General features: G+C 37.7%; 1 protein-coding gene across 1 annotated transcript in view; it reads right to left on the bottom strand.

Moving 5' to 3' along the window:
• Window positions 1-630: 630 nt before the first annotated feature.
• dlg2 (discs, large homolog 2 (Drosophila)) overlaps window positions 631-24806 on the bottom strand; it is a 658820-nt gene continuing 634644 nt past the window's right edge. Inside the window, exons 21-27 of the mRNA XM_034178851.1 lie at window positions 17199-17295; window positions 12226-12276; window positions 11974-12075; window positions 3676-3848; window positions 2421-2530; window positions 2223-2314; window positions 631-1424 (exon numbers count right to left, since the gene is read on the bottom strand). Of these exons, the coding sequence (XP_034034742.1) occupies window positions 1318-1424; window positions 2223-2314; window positions 2421-2530; window positions 3676-3848; window positions 11974-12075; window positions 12226-12276; window positions 17199-17295 (732 nt within the window). The 3' untranslated portion in view covers window positions 631-1317. The remainder of the gene's footprint in view (window positions 1425-2222; window positions 2315-2420; window positions 2531-3675; window positions 3849-11973; window positions 12076-12225; window positions 12277-17198; window positions 17296-24806) is intronic.

Raw genomic sequence — 24806 nt, 5'->3', positions numbered from 1 at the left:
TGTGCTGAGGGAGGACATGCAGGTGGTTGACATGCCAGAGGACGACGCAGAAGACAGGGTGAGATGGAGACAGACAATCAGCTGTGGTGACCTCTAACAGGAGCAGCCGAAAGACGAATCATGATCATACTGTGATACTGTGTTTGTAAAAACAAACCAGAGAACAGTTCAGTCAGCAGAATTTGTCTTTGGCTGAAAATTCACTTTTTTAGGTTTTGAGTTACATAATGCCTCTGCACTGTTGTTAATATGTAACAACAACAACAACAACAACAATAATAATAATCAGTTCTTCCAATTTACACCTCCAGTTTTTTATAATTTGTTTCCAATTTACAGTCATTATAATAGTCTCTCTTGTATGTGCCAATCACTTGGCAATTTCCCCACTTTATGCTTAAAAATCAAACAACAAAAAGTTCTTTAAGAAGTTAAATGTATCATTGTCAATACTTTATCAACCCTGTGTAAAAAACAAAAACAAAATCCAGCTGTGAATATCCCTTTCACAAAAAAAAAAAACTATCAGTCTATCCTAACACAGCCACAGCTTACATCATTCAAATAAAATCTGCTCTGTGAATGACTTTTTAATTAGTTAATTTTTATTATAAACATCTCTGTATTTTTGTGCCCGCCAGCTAGCAAAGTGGTAAAATATAGTGTTACATCTCCATCACCTGTAGCTGAGTTCTCCTTTTTCTTATCATTGTCAATGCAGTAAGAGCTGGAAAAGTATTACAATTAAATATTTTCGTCATAACTTTAAAATAAACAGAAGAAATCCCATTGCAACAAACAAAATGCAAAGTTGAACTCTGGGATGTTTGAATACACAGATGCAAACTTCAGACAAACATGTGACTTCATTATTTACTTGTGTGAAGGAAAAGAGAAGGCGCCGAGATAACAACAAACGCTGGCAAAGACATTTTCTCTTTTTGTAGCTTCTTCTGTTTGAAGATCCCACACTGCCCCCATGTGGATGGATGTGTACGCCACTACGCCATAATTATTTAATGATCATTACATTTCTTTTAACTTTTTGTTCAATATAAATAAAAAACAAAGAACGAAATATACCAACAGCTGATGTTTGAAGACCTAAAGTTCTCTAACACTTTGTGGTTTACATTCAGGAACATTCATGTTAAGTATGAAAAGTGAAGCAATATCCAAACAAAAGAAAATAATAATAATAAAAAACATATTCACAATAATTATTTTAGAAGACTATTCGTCACCATAGAGTTGTTGTATCGTACAGCTTATTACGAGGTTCTCGCAGTCCAGAATCCTTTCCTGGGTGATGAGTTATTATAGTTTCTCCTTTGAGGGGATCCAGATATAGGGTCCTGAATGTTCCTCTATGACCTGTTTGCAGTGGTTATAAATGTCCTCTAAGGTGTCTCCTTGAACCAGGGCTGCAAAGCAAAGGCATTTTTATGCACTTTATGTGAAACAGATCAAATTTAGATTACAACAGCTTGTCATACATTATTCAGCGTCACACTGTAGTTTGACTTATCCGGGTTTATGAAGGTGACAAGGAAACTTGAATGGGTAATATTTCATAGCTGCTCAAAACATTTAATGTCCACGTATCCTGAAGTTACCAAGCTAGCTCATGCTAAGAAGCTAGGTAACCTGGGTTTGAGTGATTGATAGAATGGGCAGTGGCTCTAAAAACAGGTGGCCTGGATGAAGGTATTAAAATCTATGACCAGAAAATTACCTCAACATCCGCTGTATTGTCAGTGTACTTAATGTCACCCAGCTATGTACATCTGCAAGTTAATGCTAATGCCTGAATGCTGCACATACCAGCGATCACTCACAGTGACTACGTCATTAATTATTCATAGATTTATGGCTTAAAACAGCTCAGATTGATGAGTTATATAAAAATGTGCCTGCCCTACAGTTGTTATGAATGGGGAAACTGCCGCTACAGTAGCTTCAGATGTTTTAACTTTGGGGTCTATAGGGATTGACTCACTTTTGGAGCCAGCCTCAAGTGGCCATTTCAGAAACTGTTGGTTTTGCCAATTTCATGTTGGCTTCATTTGTTTTTGTTTTTTTTTTTAGAACCAGAGGTTGCCACTTGGGTGAAACAGAAGCGTGTGTTTTGCCAAATGCATGAATTTGACACTGACTTAGGGCTTGACATTGAGGGACAACCTGACTTTAGAGTCTTGTTTTAGCTCTTATTAATACAATACCTGTGAAGAATTCGCCAAACTCCTGCTCCAGCCTCATTGCCCGGTCAAAAGTCTTTTTGGCCTGTTCCTCTGTCAGCCTCTTATTCATGTCCCTGCAAGGAGGGTTAGTAATTTTAAACAAAGTATACCACGATGGCTACTAGATCTTAAGAAAAAAAACAATATGGTTTCATGAAAAAAAGTCAAGTTCATACTCACATTAAAGAGTCAACAGATTTGGGTTTTATGAAAATGGCAATGGGATAGAGTTGTGCTACTTGTAGTCGTTTGATGGCATTTCCAGACACATCCAGAATGCAGTGTTTACCCTGAGATGGAGATACAAGAGACAGAACAAATCATTCAACTGCATCAAAAATGCACCTCACGTGTGGCGAGGCACACTCTTATCACATCAGATGTGACAAATCAAAGTAAAAGACCAACATACACAGTGGTATGTACTGGGCACCCCTGACAATTTTCCTGATTTTCCTTTATAAATCATTGGTTGCCTGGATCAGAAATTTCAGTTAAATATATCATATAGCAGACAAACACACTGATATTTGAGAAGTGAAATGAAGTTTCTAGTATTTACAGAAAGTGTGCAATAATTATTTAAACAAAATTAGGCAGGTGCATACATTTGGGCACCCTTGTCATTTTATTGATCTGAATACACTGAGCACCAATTATAGGAACACAAAATTGGTTTGGTAAGCTCATTGACCCTTGACCTCCTTACACAGGTGAATCCAATCATGAGAAAGGGTATTTAAGGTGGCCATTTACACATGTTTCTCCTCTTTGCATCTCTTTTAATGAGTGGCAACATGGGAGCCTCTGAACAACTCTCAAATGACTTGAAAACAAAGACTGTTCAACATCATGGTTTAGGGGAAGGATAGAAAAAGCCATCTCAGAGATTTCAGCTGTCAGTTTCCACTGTGAGGAACATAGTGAGGAAATGGAAGACAGCAAGCACAGAACTAGTGAAGGCCCAAAGTGGCAGGCCAAGAAAAATCTCAGATAAGCTGAAGCAAAGGATGGTGAGAACAGTCATAGTCAACCCACAGACCTGCTCCAAAGACCTACAACATGATCTTGCTGCAGATAGTGTCTCTGTGCATTGTTCAACTATACAGCGCACTTTGCACAAGGAAATGCTAGATGATGCTGTAATGCAGAGGATTAGGGTTAGGTTTGATAAGTTTTATAATTAATGTTTAAGTTCATCCTTCAGATGTATTTGTGAAAGAACTGTAAACAACAGTGAGTGAATGCTCAGTCTATGAAAAGCTGAACTGACATACAGTAGAGCTCTTGTTCTTTGGTTTCAAACTCACAAACAAGCCCATGTAGCTATCATGAGCTGTGTGCTTAGTGGCCTTTACAGATGCTAATATACTGACATTTATGCACTAACACTTGGTGCACATAATATGTTTTAATAAGGAGATAAAAGTCTCACCCTTTCTGCCACATATTTGACTGATTGGACACTTGTTCCATACAGATTATCGTTGTACTGCCCCGCTTCAATGAACTTGTGCTCTTGAATGTCCTTCTCCATCTGCTCTCTGGACATTACAAAGTGGTAGTCTCGGCCGTCCACTTCGTAGTCCCTCTTTGGTCGAGTGGTGTCTTTGGTGGTGGTGATAAGTGGGATTAAAAAAAACAACAAATATTTTCTTTGTTTGTATTGTATAAGATGACAAATTAAGACCATAAGACACTGGCTATGCTCCTGGTGCAAATATTACACACACCAATAGTAATAACTTGCTGTTGCTGTAAATTAATTGTGAATTAATTTACAGCAAAAATTTCATAAAACCCAAATTAATCATTAATCATTTCTGTTTTTCTTTTAAATGAATGAAATAAATATTGAAAAAAAAATTAATGTTTCTTGCTACCCAGTCACACTAAGCATTGTGAAATGGGCAGTTAAGTGATGTACTGGTTTGTCCTTGGTTCTGCCACGGCTTTTGCGTTGTAAATATGGAGCTTATTATAACACTGCACACTCATCAAACATTACAATGGTAAGGTTAATGTTTTGTAAAACCGCTATGAGGGTATAGTAGCCTCATGTTAACTGATGTACACATTAGCACGACGCATTATTAACATACTGAAAACCTTTGCTTTCCAGCTCACAACAAGCTAACTAGCTAAACTAGCTACCTTGGAAACCCACTGTAATGACAAGGCTAGGTTAACGTACTTGTTAACTTGTAAGTCACAGGGATGAAAAACTAAGAAATATCTGAAGAAAAAGCACAATATTTGTCCTCTCCAATTTTGTCATAGAAATGACTGCAACTACAGTACGAGGGCTGTCCGTAAAGTATAGGTCCTTTTTATTTTTTTCAAAAACTATATGGATTTCATTCATATGTTTTTACGTCAGACATGCTTGCACCCTCGTGCGCATGCGTGAGTTTTTCCATGCCTGTCGGTGACGTCATTCGCCTGTGAGCACTCCTTGTGGGAGGAGTCGTCCAGCCCCTCGACGGAATTCCTTTGTCTGAGAAGTTGCTGAGAGACTGGCGCTTTGTTTGATCAAAATTTTTTCTAAACCTGTGAGACACATCGAAGTGGACATGGTTCGAAAAATTAAGCTGGTTTTCAGTGAAAATTTTAACAGCTGATGAGAGATTTTGAGGTGATACTGTCGCTTTAAGGACTTTTCATGGTGCGAGACGTCGCTCAGCGCTCTCAGCCGCCGTCGTCAGCCTGTTTCAAGCTTAAAACCTCCACATTTCAGGCTCTATTGATCCAGGACGTCGTGAGAGAACAGAGAAGTTTCAGAAGAAGTCGGTTTCAGCATTTTATCCGGATATTCCACTGTTAAAGGAGATTTTTTTAATGAAAGACGTGCGGACGGGTCCGCGCGTCGGAACGCAGCCGACGCGGTGCGGCGGCACAGGTAAAACACCTCCCTGTTGATAACCATTTGTAAAATCCAGGCGGCTTTTGATGGCTTTCAGTGGAGTGAGTATATGAGAAATTGTTTATCAGCTAGAGACGTTCCAACTTTTCCTCAAGTCTTCCAACAGAGGTGTTTTTCCTGTGGCGGAGCGTCGCGGCGGCTGCGAGCCGACGCTGCAATCCGCCCGCACGTCTTTCATTAAAAAAATCTCCTTTAACAGTGGAATATCCGGATAAAATGCTGAAACCGACTTCTTCTGAAACTTCTCTGTTGTCTCACGACGTCCTGGATCAACAGAGCCTGAAATGTGGAGGTTTTAAGCTTGAAACAGGCTGACGACGGCGCCTGAGAGCGCTGCGAGACGTCCCGCTCTGTGGGAAGTCCTTAAAGCGACAGAATCACCTCAAAATCTCTCATCAGCTGTTAAAATTTTCACTGAAGACCAGCTTAATTTTTCGAACCATGTCCACTTCGATGTGTCTCACAGGTTTAGAAAAAATTTTGATCAAACAAAGCGCCAGTCTCTCAGCAACTTCTCAGACAAAGGAATTCCGACGAGGGGCTGGACGACTCCTCCCACAAGGAGTGCTCACAGGCGAATGACGTCACCGACAGGCGTGGAAAAACTCACGCATGTGCACGAGGGTTCAAGCATGTCTGACGTAAAAACATATGAATGAAATCCATATAGTTTTTGAAAAAAATAAAAAGGACCTATACTTTACGGACAGCCCTCGTATATTGATTTTTTATATATATATATATATATATATTTACACTGTGGTGTGTTGACAGGGGTTTGAAAACTGGATTATGTGATGGCTCCACTTCTGACATATTGTATCTCTGTTACCACAAAACCTCAACTTGACCTCAACAGGTTGTGATTGGGTCAAAGCTCACTCAAGAGGGCTCTAAATGTCAATGAATCATAATTTGCTCTGAAAATAGTTTACGGTCCCTTAGACACAATGCTGTTACTAATGCTGTTATTAGTCAAAATTAATACCACAGTCACCTCTCAGTCCATAAAATGTCATAAAATGGTGGGAAAAATACCCATCACAATGATATAAAAAAGAAAAGCACAAATCCCTCAAATATGAGGGGATTTTGTTTGATAAATGACTTCAATGAATTACTTAAACTACCTGAACTGTTGAAGATTACTGTTGATGATTCACTGTTGATTACTTTTGATGGTTACTGTTGACAATTACTGTTTGATAAATGCTGCACAATTCAAGGAAAACTTCGCCCTCTTTTTTTAAGTGCAGTAAAGCCAAAAAGTTGGAGGCTGTTCATGCCTGTTTTCAGAACTTGTATTTTTATTTTTTCTATCTGCTTGTTTTAAAATGTATATACATTGGAAAACCAGACATGCAGTGCTGTGTCAGTTATTTATTTATTTATACACGCGGATGAGCCCAAATTAGATCTTTCTAACTGAATAAACATGGAGTTAAAATAAAGCAACTTTTCTAGCATGATGAAAACAAAGATGTTGGATGGAACATATATGGAATATATATATATATATATATATATATATATATATATATATATATAGACCTGTTCAAAATGTCAAATGTTACAAAATCTTTTAGGCCACATGTTCCACTAATAAAATAAAATATCTGTGCCAAAATTTTATTGTAATTGTACATTGTTTAGGGGTCCCACACAAAGCAACAATTTTCCACAAACAAGCAATGTAGTAATTCAGTAATCCCAGTAATGTTCTCCTCTGGGTGACCAATCAACCACCACTTTTTGCAATTAGAAGCCATCACATGTACCCGTAAAAGAAAAATAATGGGATCATAGTCTTCTCCCATTAGGGTGACGTTGCCTTGCCAGGGGAGGGACAGGAAAATGTGTCACTCTGGTGGACCTCTAAATCTTATCTGATTGAGTTCAAATTTGGTCTGCACCTATAAAACCCCATACCCCACCTATAAAAACATGTGGCCCGAAGTCTCAACTTTTATTTTTTCACTATATAACATGAACAGCCCATATATATATATATATATATATATATATATTATATATATATATATATATATAGAGAGAGAGAGAGAGAGAGAGAGAGAGAGAGAGAGAGAGAGAGAGAGAGAGAGAGAGAGAGAGAGAGAGAGCGAGCGAGCGAGCGAGAGAGCGAGTGAGCTTTGACCACATTATGTTACAGCCTTATGCCAAAATGGATAAAATTATTTTTTTCCTCTAAATTCTACACACAATACCCCATAATGACAATATGAAATATATGTTTTTTTTTTAGATTTTTGCAAATTTATTGAAAATAAAAAACTAACAAATCACATATACATAAGTATAGCACAGCCTTTGCTATGAAGCTCAAAATTGAGCTCCGGTACATCCTGTTTCCACTGATCATCCTCGAGATGTTTCTACAGGTCATTCGAGTCCACCTGGGGTAAATTCAGTTGAATGGACATGATTTGGAAAGGCACACACCTGTCTACATATAAGGTCCCACAGTTGACAGTGCATGTCAGAGCACAAACCAAGCCTGAAGTCAAAGGAATTGTCTGTAGATCTCAGAGACAAGATTGTCTCAAGGCACAAATCTGGGGAAGAGTACAGAAACATTTCTGCTGCTTTGAAGGTCCCAATGAGCACAGTGGCCTCCACCATCCGTGATCAGAATTAGTTGGGAACCACCACGACTCTTTCTAGAGCTGGCCACCTTTCTAAACTGAGCGATCGGTGGAGAAGGGCAATAGTCAGGGAGGGGACCAAGAACCCAATGGTCACTCTGCCAGAGCTCCAGCATTCCTCTGCGGAGAGAGGAGAACCTTCCAGAATGACAGCCATCTCTGCAGCAATCCACCAGTCAGGCCTGTATGGTAGAGTGGCCAGATGGAAGCCACTCTTTAGTAAAAGGCACATAACAGCCCACCTGGAGTTTGCCAAAAGGCTCCTGAAGGACTCTCAGACCATGAGAAACAAAATTCTCTGGTCTGATGAGACAAAGACTGAACTCTTTGGTGTGAATGACAGGCATCATGTTTGGAGGAAACAGGCATCATACCTACAGTGAAGCATGGTGGTGGCAGCATCATGCTGTGGGGATGTTTTTCAGCGGCAAGAACTGGGAGACTAGTCAGGATTGAGGAAAAGATGAATGCAGCAATGTACAGAGACATCCTGGATGAAAACCTGCTCCAGAGCGCTCTTGAGCTCAGACTGAGCCACGGTTCATCTTTCAGCAGGACAATGACCCTAAGTACACAGCCAAGATATCAAAGGAGTGGCTTCAGGACAACTCTGTGAATGTCCTTGATTGGACCAGCCAGAGCCCAGACCTAAATCTGATTGAACATCTCTTTAGAGATCTGAAAATGGCTTTGCACCGATGCTCCCCATCCAACCCGATGGAGTTAGAGAGGCGCTGCAAAGAGGAATGAACAAAACTGCCCAAAGATAGGTGTGACAGGTTGTGGCATCATGTTCAAGAAGACCTGAGGGTGTAATTGCTGCCAAAGATGCATCAACAAAGTATTGAGCAAAGGGTGTGAATACTTGTGTATATGTGTTTTCTTAGTTTTTCCATTTTTTTATAAATTTGCAATAATAATAATAATAATATTAAAGAAAAATCTTTTCTCATGTTGTCATTATGGGGTGTTGTGAGTAGATTTTTGAAAGAAAAAAATATTTACTCCATTTTGGAATAAGGCTGTAACATAACAAAATGTGGAAAAAATGAAGCACTGTGAATACATTCCAGATGCACTGTATGCGTGTTAAAACATGTAATTAAGTAAGATTATATACAGAGTAGTAACTTAGGGATAATGAATGTCTCATCAGATTCAAACTAAATATATCAACTTTCTATCTCCTAACTCTGGGAAACTAATGAAGTGAAACAGATTTATTCTATGTAAACTACAATTCTAAAATGAGCACTTCACTTTCTACAAAAACTAAAGGGAAGGAAGAACAGTATATTTACTGCCTTACCTTGGTGCCCTGAACTGTTTGCCGCTTTTTATGGTTTAAAAGGTAAATTGAAATAAGAGATGAGTAAATCAAAACATGCAAAAATAAAAACCACTCAATGAAGATGATATAAGATCACACATACAACAAGGTAATCTGATTAAAGTGTGTTACATGAAATCACACAAGCACGCATGCATGCATGCAAGCGCACACACACACACACACACACACACACACACACACACACACACACACACACACACACACACACACACACACACACACACACACACACACACACACACACACACACACACACACACACAAAGCAGCAACAATTAAACATAATCTGTAACAAATATGAATGATAATGTAGTAAAATGGAAAATGTATCCACAGGAATGTTTCAGCTGTTGTAACCTTTACAACAGTCACTGGTTTACACTGAAAACCTGCTGCACATTCAACAAGACACAGTGGGGGTGAGCGGCCGATGTTTGTGTCACAATAAAAGTTAAAACATCACACTGATATGAGAACAATCTTGGTTTATGACAGGAGGTACAAAGATTTAAAGTCACAATTAGGTTCAACATCAAGTCCAAGGGCAAAAATTCAAATGATCACATTTTGCACAAGATCTGATTCAGTGACTTTTCTCAGGGTGGGGGTGGAATCTGTAATCATAACCATATCTAAAAAATGAGTTCAGTAACTATTGGGGAGGTTATAGCATTTCAGGAAAAGCGATAACTAGTAACTATTATCTGGCTAATTATTAACTGATTTTATTGGATTCACATCTTTTCAGATTGATAAAGTTTTGATTTGAAGCAGGCTTGTATAGGCCCTGAGGCCCACTGGTGCCAGTGATGTGGATGAAAGTCTACAATTCCCCCCTAGATAGGACGCCAATCCACAACAGACTACTTCTCCAGCCAAGGCCAGTACCATTTACAGCTGGGTGAACTGGGATGATACAGATGAAGTGTCTTGTCCAAAGACATGGACTGGTAGTGTGACTGTGAATCCAACCCAGGTCTATAAAAGGTTTTTTTGTTTTTGTGGTGGGTAAGTGTGTTGTAATTTTTTTATTTTTTTTTATTTTTGCAAATATCAGATACAGTAGTGTTCAGAATAATAGTAGTGCTATGTGACTAACAAGATTAATCCAGGTTTTGAGTATATTTCTTATTGTTACATGGGACACAAGGTACCAGTAGATTCAGTAGATTCTCACAAATCCAACAAGACCAAGCATTCATGATATGCACACTCTTAAGGCTATGAAATTGGGCTATAAGTAAAAAAAAAAGTAGAAAAGGGGGTGTTCACAATAATAGTAGCATCTGCTGTTGACGCTACAAACTCAAAACTATTATGTTCAAACTGCTTTTTTAGCAATCCTGTGAATCACTAAACTAGTATTTTAGTTGTATAACCACAGTTTTTCATGATTTCTTCACATCTGCGAGGCATTAATTTTGTTGGTCTGGAACCAAGATTTTGCTCATTTACTAGTGTGCTTGGGATCACTGTCTTGTTGAAACACCCATTTCAAGGGCATGTCCTCTTCAGCATAAGGCAACATGACCTCTTCAAGTATTTTGACATATCCAAACTGATCCATGATACCTGGTATGTGATATATGGGCCCAACACCACAGTAGGAGAAACATACCCATATCATGATGCTTACACCACCATGCTTCACTGTCTTCACTGTGAACTGTGACTTGAATTCAGAGTTTGGGGGTCGTCTCACAAACTGTCTGCGGCCCTTGGACCCAAAAAGGAACAATTTTACTCTCATCAGTGCACAAAATATTCCTCCATTTCTCTTTAGGCCAGTTGATGTGTTCTTTGGCAAATTGTAACCTCTTCTGCACGTCTTTTATTTAACAGAGGGACTTTGTGGGGGATTCTTGCAAATAAATTAGCTTCACACAGGTGTCTTCTAACTGTCACAGCACTTACAGGTAACTCCAGACTGTCTTTGATCATCCTGGAGCTGATCAATGGGTGAGCCGTTGCCATTCTGGTTATTCTTCTATCCATTTTGATGGTTGTTTTCCGTTTTCTTCCACGCATCTGTTTTTTTTTTGTTGTCCATTTTAAAGCATTGGAGATCATTGTAGATGAACAGCCTATAATTTTTTGCACCTGCGTATAGGTTTTCCCCTCTCCAATCAACTTTTTAATCAAACTATGCTGTTCTTCTTCTGAACAATGTTTTGAATGTCCCATTTTCCTCAGGCTTTCAAAGAGAAAAGCATGTTCAACTGGTGCTGGCTTCATCCTTAAATAGGGGACACCTGATTCACACCTGTTTGTTCCACAAAATTGACGAACTCACTGACTGAATGCCACACTACTATTATTGTGAACACCACCTTTTCTACTTTTTTTTTTTTACTAATAGCCCAATTTCATAGCCTTAAGAGTGTGCATATCATGAATGCTTGGTCTTGTTGGATTTGTGAGAATCTACTCAATCTACTTGTAACAATAAGAAATATACTCAAAACCTGGATTAATATTTTTAGTCATATAGCACTACTATTATTCTGAACACTACTGTATAACAGAATCAAATTACATTGTAATTTTTGTGCTTTATTTAATCACTGAAACATTTTTGAGCCAAATTACTATTGTGGCAAGGTGCTTCAGCTCGGCTGTTGAGGCAGTAATCAATTATTCATTTTTTTCTCAATTTTATGAGTTTATGTCCTAGTAGTACAACATCTACTATATAACATATGACAATACTAATTTGATGAACACCTACCACCAAATTCAGATCATTTAACTGTTGCCCATGAACAAATAAAAGTGAATTCCAGCTCTACTTACGAGGCACACAAGAGCCAAACTTGTCGGGAAACTCTGATATCAGATCATCATTGATTCTGTCCTTCATTGGTCCAAGGATTATGACAGGTCTGGCATAGTTAACTGGAAGCGGGAAAAAAAAAAAAAAAAAAAATCACATCAATTGTAGAACCTGGAAGAAAACGCATTTCCTACAAACTGAACTGACAGTGACACAGATTTGGTGTGTATCATCATGAAGGTTCACATTGAGGTTTTGAATGTCTGACTTACTTTCTTGCCTCATCACAGGTTCGTATGAGAGAATCACATCCTCTTGACTCCCTGGTGGGAAACAGCATGAATAATGTTATTTGGCAAATAGTCACAACATAAAAAAATGACAATTTCAAAAGGCCACATGCACTGCAATACATGCTTGTGTGTCATTATTGATCAATCACTAATCAGTGAATGAGTCGATATCCTACGTAAAGAAATGAGTTAAACCTCCATATCATCCCACTTAACCAAATCAATCAGCATTATTTTCGTTGTTAATTTTTTAAAAATAATTTCTTATATTTTGGTTATGAGTCAAGTTTTCCACTTCTCTGGCTTTTCACTGAAAAGACATTCAACAACTACACAATAGATATGGTATTCTGAAAAAATGATCAAGGTGTTCTTTTTAAAACAGTAGTTTCAATTCAAAAGTCCAATTGCTGTGTGTAAAACATGAGTAAACATCTTCAAAATATGCTCTTTCGATGCAAATGGTTAGGTCCACTTGTGTTAATGGGACTGCATCCTATATTTAGTACTGACTTACAAATAATATTAAAAAATATAAATTTTTTATATTTAATATAAAAATAACATTTAAAAATAAATAAATACATAAGTACTGCATTTTCATCTATGGACACAAGATGGCACTGTCTGTACACATGACAAGCTACTCCTGCATATTGAACTGAATTAGGTGCTGTCTTTCACACTACATAGCAGAAGGTGGCAGTAATGCACCATGAAGTTGGATGCCAGCCAACATAAAACAAGAATAAGTAGATCTGAATGGGGAGGACGTGCTGGGTCTTAGAGAAATTAACAAATCATGCTGTCAAACTGAAAGACCATGCTGTTGAATAAAGAGGGGGAATAGCCTTCATATGCTATTGAATAAAAATAGGGAGAAACCACACTATGTGGCACTACACTTATTTGCACTTTGTAAGACAGCCAGAACTGCAGGAGGATGGCTAGGCTAAAGTATGGATAAATATAATGTTTAAAAAATTTGCTGAAATAAATGTGCACACATTTAGCTCCACATCAACATTTACATTTACAACATCTACTCTGGAGTTCTTTGTGCCTCAAACAACAACATTAATTAGCCCATTAGCTTCTGCCCGCTAATGTGGTGCTTGTGTTATAAATAAAAAATGTGCCAATTAAATTCATTTTACTTCTTGTTGAATGAAGCAGTAACTAAATGATGCTTATAGACCAATGTGACTTATAGGCTTTTTTTTTTGTCTTCATGACGCAGTTTTGAAAAGATGCGACTACTCCTTCTGTGCAACATATAGTCTGGAATATACAGTATGCCAACTATAAATCAGTATATATGTGCATTGTTCCATATACAAAAGTGCTTTCAAATTACATCATAATTTACAAAACTAACAAAATAATAATTGTAACAAAGTCACAATTTTTCAGACCAACATGCACATACGAGGTCTGTCAATAAAGTATCGTACCTTTTTATTTTTTCAAAAACTATATGGATTTCATTCATATGTTTTTACGTCAGACATGCTTGAACCCTCGTGCGCATGCGTGAGTTTTTCCACGCCTGTCGGTGACGTCATTCGCCTGTGAACACGCCTTGGGAAGGAGTGGTCCCGCCCCCTCGTCGGATTTTCATTGTCTGGAAATGGCGGAATGAAAAAGACTTTTTTCCCATCAGAATTTTTTCAGAAGCTGTTAGAGACTGGCACCTGGAAACCATTCGAAAAATTTACTGGCTTTCGGTGAAAATTTTACGGGCTTCACAGAGAATAAGGACTTTTACTACAGCTTTCAGGACTGCTTTAAGGACGGTCGGTGCGCCGCGCTCAGAGCTGCGACGACGCGGTACAAACCACTGGATCATTTCTAAGCTGATGGCTCTGTGGATACGAGACCGTCGTGTGCTCTTTCTCTGGTTATCACAAGACCTGGACATCAGCCATTTTCTGGTAGATTTCACTTTTAACAAGAGATTTTGTCATGGAAAGCCGCCCGGAGGCTTCGCGCGTCACGACCGATTCGCTGATGAAGCGAGACAAAGGAACACCTCCGTTTCGGAGTGTTAGAGGACAAGTTGGGACATGTCTATCTCTCCACAATTTCTCTTATACTCACTCGACTGGTAAGCACTGAAAGCCGAGATAGACATGCGCACGAGAGTTCAAGCATGTCTGACGTAAAAACATATGAATGAAATCCATATAGTTTTTGAAAAAAATAAAAAGGTACGATACTTTGACAGACCTCGTATACCAAGACATTTTATTAACTTTTGCTAATATCATGCAAACATGCATTCATCTATAATTAACATTTAAAAGACTGCTGTCAATAAGAGGTACGATTATGTGCAAAAATGTACTAACAATATGTCTGAGAACATCAAGTTAACATGAACAAATATCGTTAAGAAAGACAAGGCCAAACATTCAGTGGCCTGTAGTAGCCAAACTATTTCTTTAACATGCAACTAGACCAAAAAAGCAAAGTAGTTCAAAATGATGTCAACTGTATTAAACTACCAATTAAGCTATTTAGCATTAGGATATTGTTTTCATGGATGTATCATTATCATCTCCTCTAAGTTGCCAACAAATCTGTGTCTAATCGTTTTATTTTAATATCTCCTATTAAATCTAAAAGAAATCCAAATCAACTTATGTCACATCATGTAAATCATAAAACGTTAATCAGAATCTGCACAAACTAGTGTTGACCACAGAAGGAGATATGAATGATAGGTTTTAATTATAGAACAGATTATAGACTTATGCAAGAAGATTTTTATTATACTGATTATAATTGCATATAATTTAAAATGTACAATTTTGCTGTTTTTCATTTTGTATATTTCATATCCTGCTTTCAGTGATGTTCAGGTGTTTCTTTTTTAAATAATGAATTAAGGTTTGTTAACATGCAGTAGGCCCAAAGATGCAGGTATTTTGATACTTTTGTGTCTTTTTTTTTTTTTTTTATCAAAGTGTAATTTTTCATTGCGAATAATAAAATAATTAGTTAGTAAATAAAATGCTCATCTCATAACAAACATTTAATTTATGGTGACAAATCTGCATAATTGCAACGAGGAAAAATTTTGGTTTGAGAAATGGCAAAGAAATCAACTGATTATCAAAATTACTGTTAATCTTGTTGACAGTTTCAGTCGTACTGTTTGTTCTTTGTGATTTTGCTGTGCCTCTTGTGACAGTGCCTACATCTGAAAAGCAAAACATATTCATCAAAAACAACATGCAGCCATGCTCACAAGAAAAGTGCGTGAAAAGGAAAACAAAACAAAACATTTACATGGAACCACATTGCTGCAAGTTGAAAAGAAAGAATATCCCATCATGTAATTTACTTTCACTCATTCTGAAGTGGAACTTTCTCATTAATTAATTATGAGATGTTGAATCATAATTATAAGATGTTAAGTCATTATTAGAACTTAGCACCTCATAATTATGACTTATTATGCCACTTCTATGAGACAGCAGCTCATAAGTATGACTTACTATAAAAATGGTGACAATTGTGAGATATGTTAAACTTCTGCAAAGCTAAATCATAATTATGCCATACGAAGCCACATTTATAAGATAGCAAGTCAAACTTGTGAGATGCTAACTTAAAGTTATCAGGTACTTAGTCATAATTATGAGATAGGAAAGTCAGACTTATGAGATCCTAAGTCCTTATTTTGAATTACCAAATCATAATTATGAGACAGTAAGTCAAAATTATAATATAAGTCAAAGATATGCAATACTAACTTATAATTATGAGATAGAAAGTCAAACGTATGAGATCCTAGCTCATAATTATGACTTTAGTTTCATAATTACGTATTAACCTCTGAAGTATTAATGACTTACTATCTCAGTTATACCTTACTATCATACTTTGGCTTAGAATCTCATATGTTTGATCAACTATCTCACAATTATGAATCATTACCTCATACTTATTACAGGGGGCAGCATGGTGGCCAAGCAGTTAGTGTGCTTGTTTTCAGAGCAGAAAGTTCATGGTTAAAGACCACCCTTGTCCATTTTCCATTTAATGTTGTGTCAGGAAGGGCATCTGGCATAAAACCTGCACCAAGTCAACATGTAGCTTCACCTGGGATCTCGTGTGGTGACCCTGAATGGAAAAAAAATGGAGAAGCTGAAGAGACTTACTTGCTACATAATTATGACTTGTCCCTCACAATTACAACATAAGTCATACTTATGACATGTTGTCATGTTTAAACTGCTCTTGCACAACAATGATTTACTGCAAAAGTAATAACATTTCAGTATGCTGCAGGTTATTAAAAAATTTAAATGTGGCTTCCTCACAATTCGCTCTCATCATTATGACCTCGCAGCAAACAATTATGAGAAACCATCACTTGCGAATGAGTGAAAAAAATAAGCGTGTGGAATTTCTCTTCCTTTCAAATGTCAGAAACAGGCTTCTGTACTTTGAAAATGTAACAAGGAGGCTGTTGTTTTGCTTGGTAACAGAACACAGAGACCGACTTACTGAAGGTCTTTGTCCCATACCCATCATCACCTATCCCCAGGATGTCCTATTGGCCGTCCAAAAGAGAGCCAGAACACAAGAAAAAGAGGAAGGAGGACAGCCGCTAAATAAACAAAAGGTCAAAAGCAGTGAAAAGTGGGAGGTGTGAGCCCCAAGGGTGGCCCAACACATCTGTCCAAACACTAAGCTCCCAGCAGGGGGAGCCAAATACAATATGATCGTTGTAAGGAAATTGGGATGTACAATGCATGAACACATCAGATCTGCTCCTGTTGACTGAGGAGCATCTGATCCAGAACAATTCTTGTCATGTGCCAACAAAAAAAAGAAGAAAAAGAGAGACACAACGAGAGAGACTGCTGTGATCCCTGCAACCTTAAAGGTGACCTTCACTGAGCATCTGCGTATAAGCATACATGTGTCTGTGTACTTACGGTCAGAATCACTGCCATCCTGCTCACCCTCTTTGCTCTTGTAGAATGGGAACTTTCGCGTAAAGATGAAATTCTTTTTACGTTTGTCAGTAAACGACTGTGAGGGGAGAGAAAGCATGGGGGCAAACAAGGTGTATATCCCACCGCCATCATGTTCATGCAGACAACACAACTGCTCGCATAAAGTGAGACGTCAAGACGTTAATCAATCAAATTCATCCAGATTCCCATCACAAAATAATGACATCACGATAATTTGTACAGGCCTGGATTCTGATCAACCAGTGGCAGCTGGCCCATAGGGGTGCTTGGGCGCCGCCCACCCCGATGTGGAGAGGAAAAATTATAAAATATAACACACACACAAAAAAAAACAAAGTGTCATCAATGTTAGTTTTACTTAATATAGTATACACCTACATATAATCTATTAAAATATTTCCACCAACTGACGTTTATTCAACAGTGCATTTATTTCCACAGACAGAACATATCATTTCTCTTCTTGGGTGATCACTCAAAGAGCCCCATGAAGTGCAGCGAAATGACCAACTGTGTGTGTTGCTCAGGAAAAATAATACATATTTGGCCAGTCAGCATCGCCAAATTTAATATCTTGGGGGCGATAGAATTTTCGCCCCTGGACCAATTGTGTGTGGTTGCTAAGGAAAAATAATAAATATTTGGCCAATCAGCATCGCCAAATTTAATGGCTTGGGTGGGGCGTGAACTGTGATAGAATTGTCGCCCCTGGATTTATCAAAGTGCTGCTGTTTTTGGCGGAAACAAAAATTCCACCGGAGTAAGTTGAAGAACTTTGGGACACAGTTTTTGGGAGGTGAGGGGAAACTCGGATAAAGGAAAGACCACAAAATGCCGCCCACTGGCTGCACTCACGTCAGCGGTTCGGAGTTTGGTAGGTGGAAAAGAAGCAGTACGACGCCAACAAAAACCAGCTCCCAGCCTCACTTCTTACAAATGGAGCCTAGTCTGTTTGAGTTTGTTTGTTTTTGTACAGAGGCGTCTGGTCGCACATTGTGCTCAGGTCTGCGAGAAAAAAAAAGCGCAAACTGCTTCGCTGAATAGTTTGGAGAAGGACGACTGTCTTAACGGGGACAAGGTGTGAGGATTTGGAAAAAAGTTTTCTGGATCGAGTCTTGGCTGTGGATATGACTGTTTGGCAGCTCTTCACCTCTTTCGGTGAGTTCCTCCTCTCTCTCTCTCACATGCACACGCACACACACATTTTTTTGAAAGGTGGTGTGAACATGTAATGTTCTTTTGTCAGATGAGGAATTTTTCCATATTTTGAAAGAGTCTAAATTTGGTGATATTTTCTATTGTGTTAAGAGGGTGTCATTGTGATAATGATAATGGCAGTGCAGTACAGTATGGTGTACTATGTGTGTAATTTGTGTCAAATGGTGAAATGTTCTTTGCTCAAGAACTTGAGTGTTGTATTGTTTTTGATACTTTGATAAGTATAAATGAGGCCTAACATGAGGTCTGTTAGAAAAGTATTGGACCTTTTTATTTTTTGCAAAAACCTGATGGATTTGAATCACGTGTGCTTGCATGAGCCAACCTTGAACCTTCGTGTGCATGTGTGAGCTTTTTCACGCCTGTCGACTGCGTAATTTCCTGGTAAGCAGCCTTTGTGTGGGACGTGTGTTGTGCGCTCAGCGGATTTTCATTTCAAGGAAAAAGACAGAACGACTGGAGCAGCGCTGCATCATATTTTGCCATAAACTGGGCGACAGCCAGGTGGAAACCATTCGGATGATTCAGACGGCTTTCTGTGACGATCCTATGAGCATCACACAGATTAAGGAGTGGTACAACCGGTTTAAAGATGTCTGCACAACGGTGGAGAGCGAGCCACGCAATGGTGGAGAGCGAGCCGCGCTCCGGTCGGCCATCAACATGCTGAAATGACCAGATCATTTCCAAAGTGAACGCTATGGTGATGCGGGACAGTCGTGTGGCTGTCCGAGAAATTGCGGAAGAGGTGGACATCAGCACTTTTTTGGTACATTCCACTGTGACAGAAGATTTGGCCATGAAAAGAGTTGCAGCGAAATTCATGCCAAAGCTGACGGCAGCACAAAAGTATCGAAGTCTCACAGAACATGCTGTGACATGCCCAACCCCTTCCACAATTTCTCAGATAGTCACACGACTGAAAAGTCACAGAAAGCCGTCTGAATCTTCCGAATGGTTTCCACCTGGCTGTCGCCCAGTTTCTGGCAAAATTTGATGCAGAGCTGCTCCAGTCGTTCCGTCTTTTTCCTTGAAAAGAAAATCCGCTGAGCGCACTGTACATGTCTCACACAAAGGCTGCTTACCAGAAAATGATGCAATCGACAGGCATGAAAAGTTCACGCATGTGCACGAAGGTTCAAGGTTTGCTCATGCAAGCAGACATGATTCAAATCCATCAGGTTTTTGCAAAAAAAAAAAGGTCCGATACTTTTCTAACAGACCTTGTATAGCTGTAAAACTTTATGTAAAACTGCTGATTTTGAGAAGGACGTTAAATGATTATTGTGGAATTGTAGTAATATTCCGACTGCTCATTTGAATGCCTGTACTGGACAAGGCAAGGATATCTATTGGCACACTAGCCCCACCAAGATTTTTTTTTTCACCAGCCGCCACTGTGATCAACGTAGGTCAGTTATTTCTAACTCTGGCTTGTACTATTTTTATTTGCAGCCTTTAGTCAACTGAATGATTTAAAATTGTATTTACAGATTCTACACTACATTCTGCTTCTATAGACTTGACAGATTATTTACTAAAACTCCAACAGAAACTGATTTGCAGTTTCAGTTCCAAGCAGTTGTAAAAACAAAAGTGACAATCTAATGGTTTTAATTCATTATCACATACATTGGAGAATCGAAAATCACTGCAATATATAATAGTTTTCATGCATAAAATTAAATTCTGCCCACAATGTGAGAATATGTAAAAATGAGATTAGCCCTACATTTTTACAACTGGTTCATCTTTTTAAAAACATTTTCTGTACAAGTAACATTCAACAGATTTTGCTTTAAACCATCTGTCATCAAGTTCATGTTTTTACTTCTTTTACTACTACTGTTTTTACTACTACTTAATTCATTTATTCACATCATTACTGGAAATGTTTTTTAGGGTTAGGGTTAAAAAAAAAAAAAACTGAGACAAAAAGTAAACATTCTACTAAATAAATAAATAAATAAAATACCCAAACAATAAGTTACAAAAGTAATGAGACATATTTTAGTCAAAGAACAAAAATGTTGAATTTGTAACTCGTAATTATAACATTGTAGTGTGAAATTAACTCGCTCATTTTAATGAGGCAGAGAGTTAAAATTTGAATTTAGTACATTAGAATTATGATTGAGAAACTTAGAATTATGATGTTTATAGCCCATCATTTGAATTTTAGTTTTAATTTACTGTGGGTACTATTTTATTGTGCTGCTCCTTATCAGTCCTACAACAGGCATGAATTGGCTTCCACACAAAAACAAGTGAATTGCCCATAAGGGCCGGGACACAACTGTAAGATGGTTTTTGGTTGTCTGCCCATCTTATTTTTGCCAAAAGTGAACTTCTCAAATGAATAAACAGCTGAGACCTTGCTGCACATTTAGCCAGCTTTTGTCACCATCTAGCGGGATATGTGGCAATTTCAGGGCTTCTGATACATTTCCTACATGAAACCTAAAATTGACAACAAAAGGACAGATGGAAGGACAGCAATTTTTTTTGACAATCACAGCTTATAGTTGTGAAAAACTTTACTGAACAAAGTTCAAAAATTTTATTTTCATGTTTTCTGGTTCCACCACCTTTATTCCAGTCATCCCAAATTGAATCAGATCTTTCCAGTCCAGGCTCAACTAATTCACACCTGTTAACCCCCAAAATGCGAATCACCAGCAAATCGTGAATTATCCGCAAACCGTCACTTGCAAAATGTGATTACTGAAAAAATATCTCCCAAAACATGAACGCGGGTCTCACAAAACGTGAACACAGGTCTCGCAAAATGTGAATATCATTCATAATATGTATTCATTTTTTTCAGTGTATGTAGTTTACAGATTTCAGCTTACTGATCAATTACTGCAGGAAATCTTTATCGCAAACCCTATCACTGTAAAAATGTTTTGGGTTTTTTTTTGTGGGTGGGGGTAGTCATTACTAAAGTACCTTGATTGAGGAGAGTAGCGTTAACTCAGAACATGGCGCCATTTCGATTCCAACTGCATGAACCTTTTATGTTATCAAAATTTTTTAAAATGATTTAACCACATACAGCAACACATCCAGGTACAGATGCTGTCAAAATAAATATATATTATATATATTTTCTGATCCATTTATAATCAGCGTGCGCACTACAAAAAATTTTAGAATATGATGGCAGACGAAGGAGTAAAAGCATACCAAAGGATCTGATTACTTATACAACCCATCATCTTGGCTTTTATAGTTTTAATTAATTTATATCAAGTTGTAGAGATTTACTTTCAGTTTGAGTCAAGATCACTTTAGACATTTTGATATTGAGAAGGCTGATTTACTTTTTGTATTTGAACTGCCATAAAGAAATTAAAATGCGTGAAATACCAAAGGGCTGAATACTTTTGCAAGCCACTGTATATACATATGTATGTATTATGAATGATATTCACGTTTTGTGAGACCTGCGTTCAGGTTTTGGTATATTTTTTCAGTATTTACGTTTTGCAATTAACACTGCGGATAATTCATGATTTGCACCTGATTCCCATTTTGGGGGTTAACACCCCCTCTACCCACCAAAAACCAAAACAAAACAAACAAACAACAATAACAAAAAACATTTATCGGTTTTTGAGTAGTACTGCTAACAATCCAGAAGGGTAATCACAATTTAATTATATCCACTGAAATCTGTTCAAGTTTGCAAAAAAAAAATTGGTTAGTTCATTTTTGAGTAGTTCTTTTTTTTTCAGTAATTTGAAAAACCAACAAATCAAGCAACAAAATCTAAACATTCCTTGCAAAAGTACTACTTGTAACATTGTGAAAAACCTTTACTTGATCACTTATGTCAACAACTAAAATAAAAAAAAATTAACCTATTTAAATACAATCAAAAGGAAGTATATGTTGTACAAATGAGGTGCAGTTTGTTCCAGATGTGGACAGACACCCAGATATTTATTGAACTGCGTGAGAAGACTGTTGATGAAGGTATGCACTCTTGTTATTATGGTTTAGAAAGAACCTTAGGGTTTAGATGAAGTATCATGTCTGCATAACTCAATAATCAGGTGTAAAAAGGGGTTTTAAGATGAAACAAGATTTTTCCAACATCCCTTCCTTCTTAGTGATGCTCATCTGGAAGTATTACAGGATATAATTACATCTTGACGTGCCACATTTGCATCAGAGGCATTCAAAGCAAGGTGAGAAGAAAAAAAGAACAAAATCATGCTGTGAGAGAAACAAAATCAAGGTTCAGACCAAGAAATATTAAGCAAATCAAGCATGCAGTGACACAAAAGGTCAGACTTTAAGGGATGAGGTTCAGACTTCAGATAATGAATATTTTGTCCTCATCATTATGTGAAGCAATAAATGAGGGTCAGAAATAACCATGCTCAATGATAAGAAAACCTGAAGTCTGAGATGGTCATTTCTTCTCAACATCCATATGTAAAATACTATAATAAGCTCAAAGTTTGAAAATAAGCTGTAATAAATTGACACTGACTTGTATGCAAAGAGAAAGTACCAATTAACACATTTTAGTTCAAATTCACTGCATCTGAAAGTTTTACCATCAAAAGATCTAAAAGTTAATGAGAGGAAAGCATAGCCATATTAATTAAGACTGGATTAATTTGTCAGAAACCACCATAATTTAATGCCAAGTAAGAAGAAACTGTCCAACTGTCAGGACTTACAGTAATTTGGGGCTGTGGCTCACAGTTGTGACACCTTTGATAGAGGTGTGAATGAAAAAACATACAAATGATGACATGAATGGATGAGGTTTACTGAGTTGATGAAGAAAAAAAATAATCAGTTACAACTTCAGACTAACATGTGAATCTAAAGAAGTACACTGCAGTGGAAGGACACCAGATTTTAATTTGTTCACAGAGGAAGACACACAATCACGAAAGATCTGAAAGTGACCTTTGTCCGACATAGAAAATTTTCGCAGTCACTTCAGAGCCGCACTGATGAATCATTAAGGCTGTGGTCATTTAAACTGGTGCTTTGTGGTTCTCATAAAAAGCACTTACCCCTTTGGAATCAAACGACCCCGGCTTGGCATTGAATTTCACAGTCTTTAGACGCGCTCGCTCTTTCCGTTCCACCCTGCCAAGCAAACAGGCACGTCTGTCACTATTAACCAGGAGCATGAAATCAGTCACAGTCACGCCGAGTTGAACAAATGGAACACTTTGTAACCAGGAAGCCAAGACAAACTTTTTACAAATCCTCTTGTTGAGGAAAGTTCAAAATAAAATTGGATTATGCATGTTGTGCGGGGTACTGCAAAAAAAATATTACAAATGTAAATATGAAGCAACACAAAAGCACGAGGTGATAATGCAACAGAACCGGAACGAGGTAAAACAAATGTATTCCAGGGTTCCAAAAGATATTGTGTGGTAAGACAAAGTTATTACAAGGTCAGAAAAACTATTAGGAGGTAAGATAAAGGTATTCCAGCAATACAAAAAGTTTTGTGAGGTAATATAAAGATATCACATTGTTACAGAAAGTAATGAGAGGTAACACACAAACTATAGTAAGGTAACACAAATTAACCCTGTATGGAAAAAAAAAAAAAAAATCAACCTGGGTTAATGCAACATGAATTATGTACCGCAAAAGTATTGCAAGTTATTGCAAAAGTATTTGTAGGAAACCAAACATTTGGGAGGAAATGCAAAAGTATTGCAGAGCAGTGGTGGGCATAGCTAACTAAATCGTTAGCTTCGATAACAGCTAATCAGCTAACTGAGAAGTTATCTTTTATAAAGCTAAACCTATAAACCACCCCAAAATTTATCGGACGCGACAGCTAGCCGATAACTTTCAGTATTGTCTCCGATACACTTACAACAACTTCTGTCTTTGTGCACCCTGCCCACTGCTGGAAGCTCCTGTTTACTACATATCTTGCAGCAGTGAAGCAGCTGAGAGCAGCTAAGCTCAACTCTACACACACAAAACAAGCCATTATTCCTTAACAGGATACAACCGTGCCACCGTGAGGCAGAGGTCTTGGAAAATAAAGCAGTTTTAACTTATGCTTTTGATTTAAAAATATATATATATAAAAATTACTCCATTAATATCAATTCTGTCATTTGTACAAAGTTAAAATACAACACATACAGTAGTGTTCAGAATAATAGTAATGCTATGTGACTAAAAAGTTTAATCCAGCTTTGAGTGTATTTCTTATTGTTACATGGGAAACAAGGTACCAGTAGATTCAGTAGATTCTCACAAATCCAACAAGACCAAGCATTCATGATATGCACACTCTTAAGGCTATGAAATTGGGCTATTAGTAAAAAAAAAAGAAAAAAAAAG

Source organism: Thalassophryne amazonica, chromosome 9 (genome assembly GCF_902500255.1).
Source record: "Thalassophryne amazonica chromosome 9, fThaAma1.1, whole genome shotgun sequence".
In the NCBI taxonomy this organism is placed as follows: Eukaryota; Metazoa; Chordata; class Actinopteri; order Batrachoidiformes; family Batrachoididae; genus Thalassophryne; species Thalassophryne amazonica.
The sequence above is the reverse complement of the archived record's forward strand: the minus strand, read 5'-3'. Positions and strand labels throughout refer to the sequence as shown.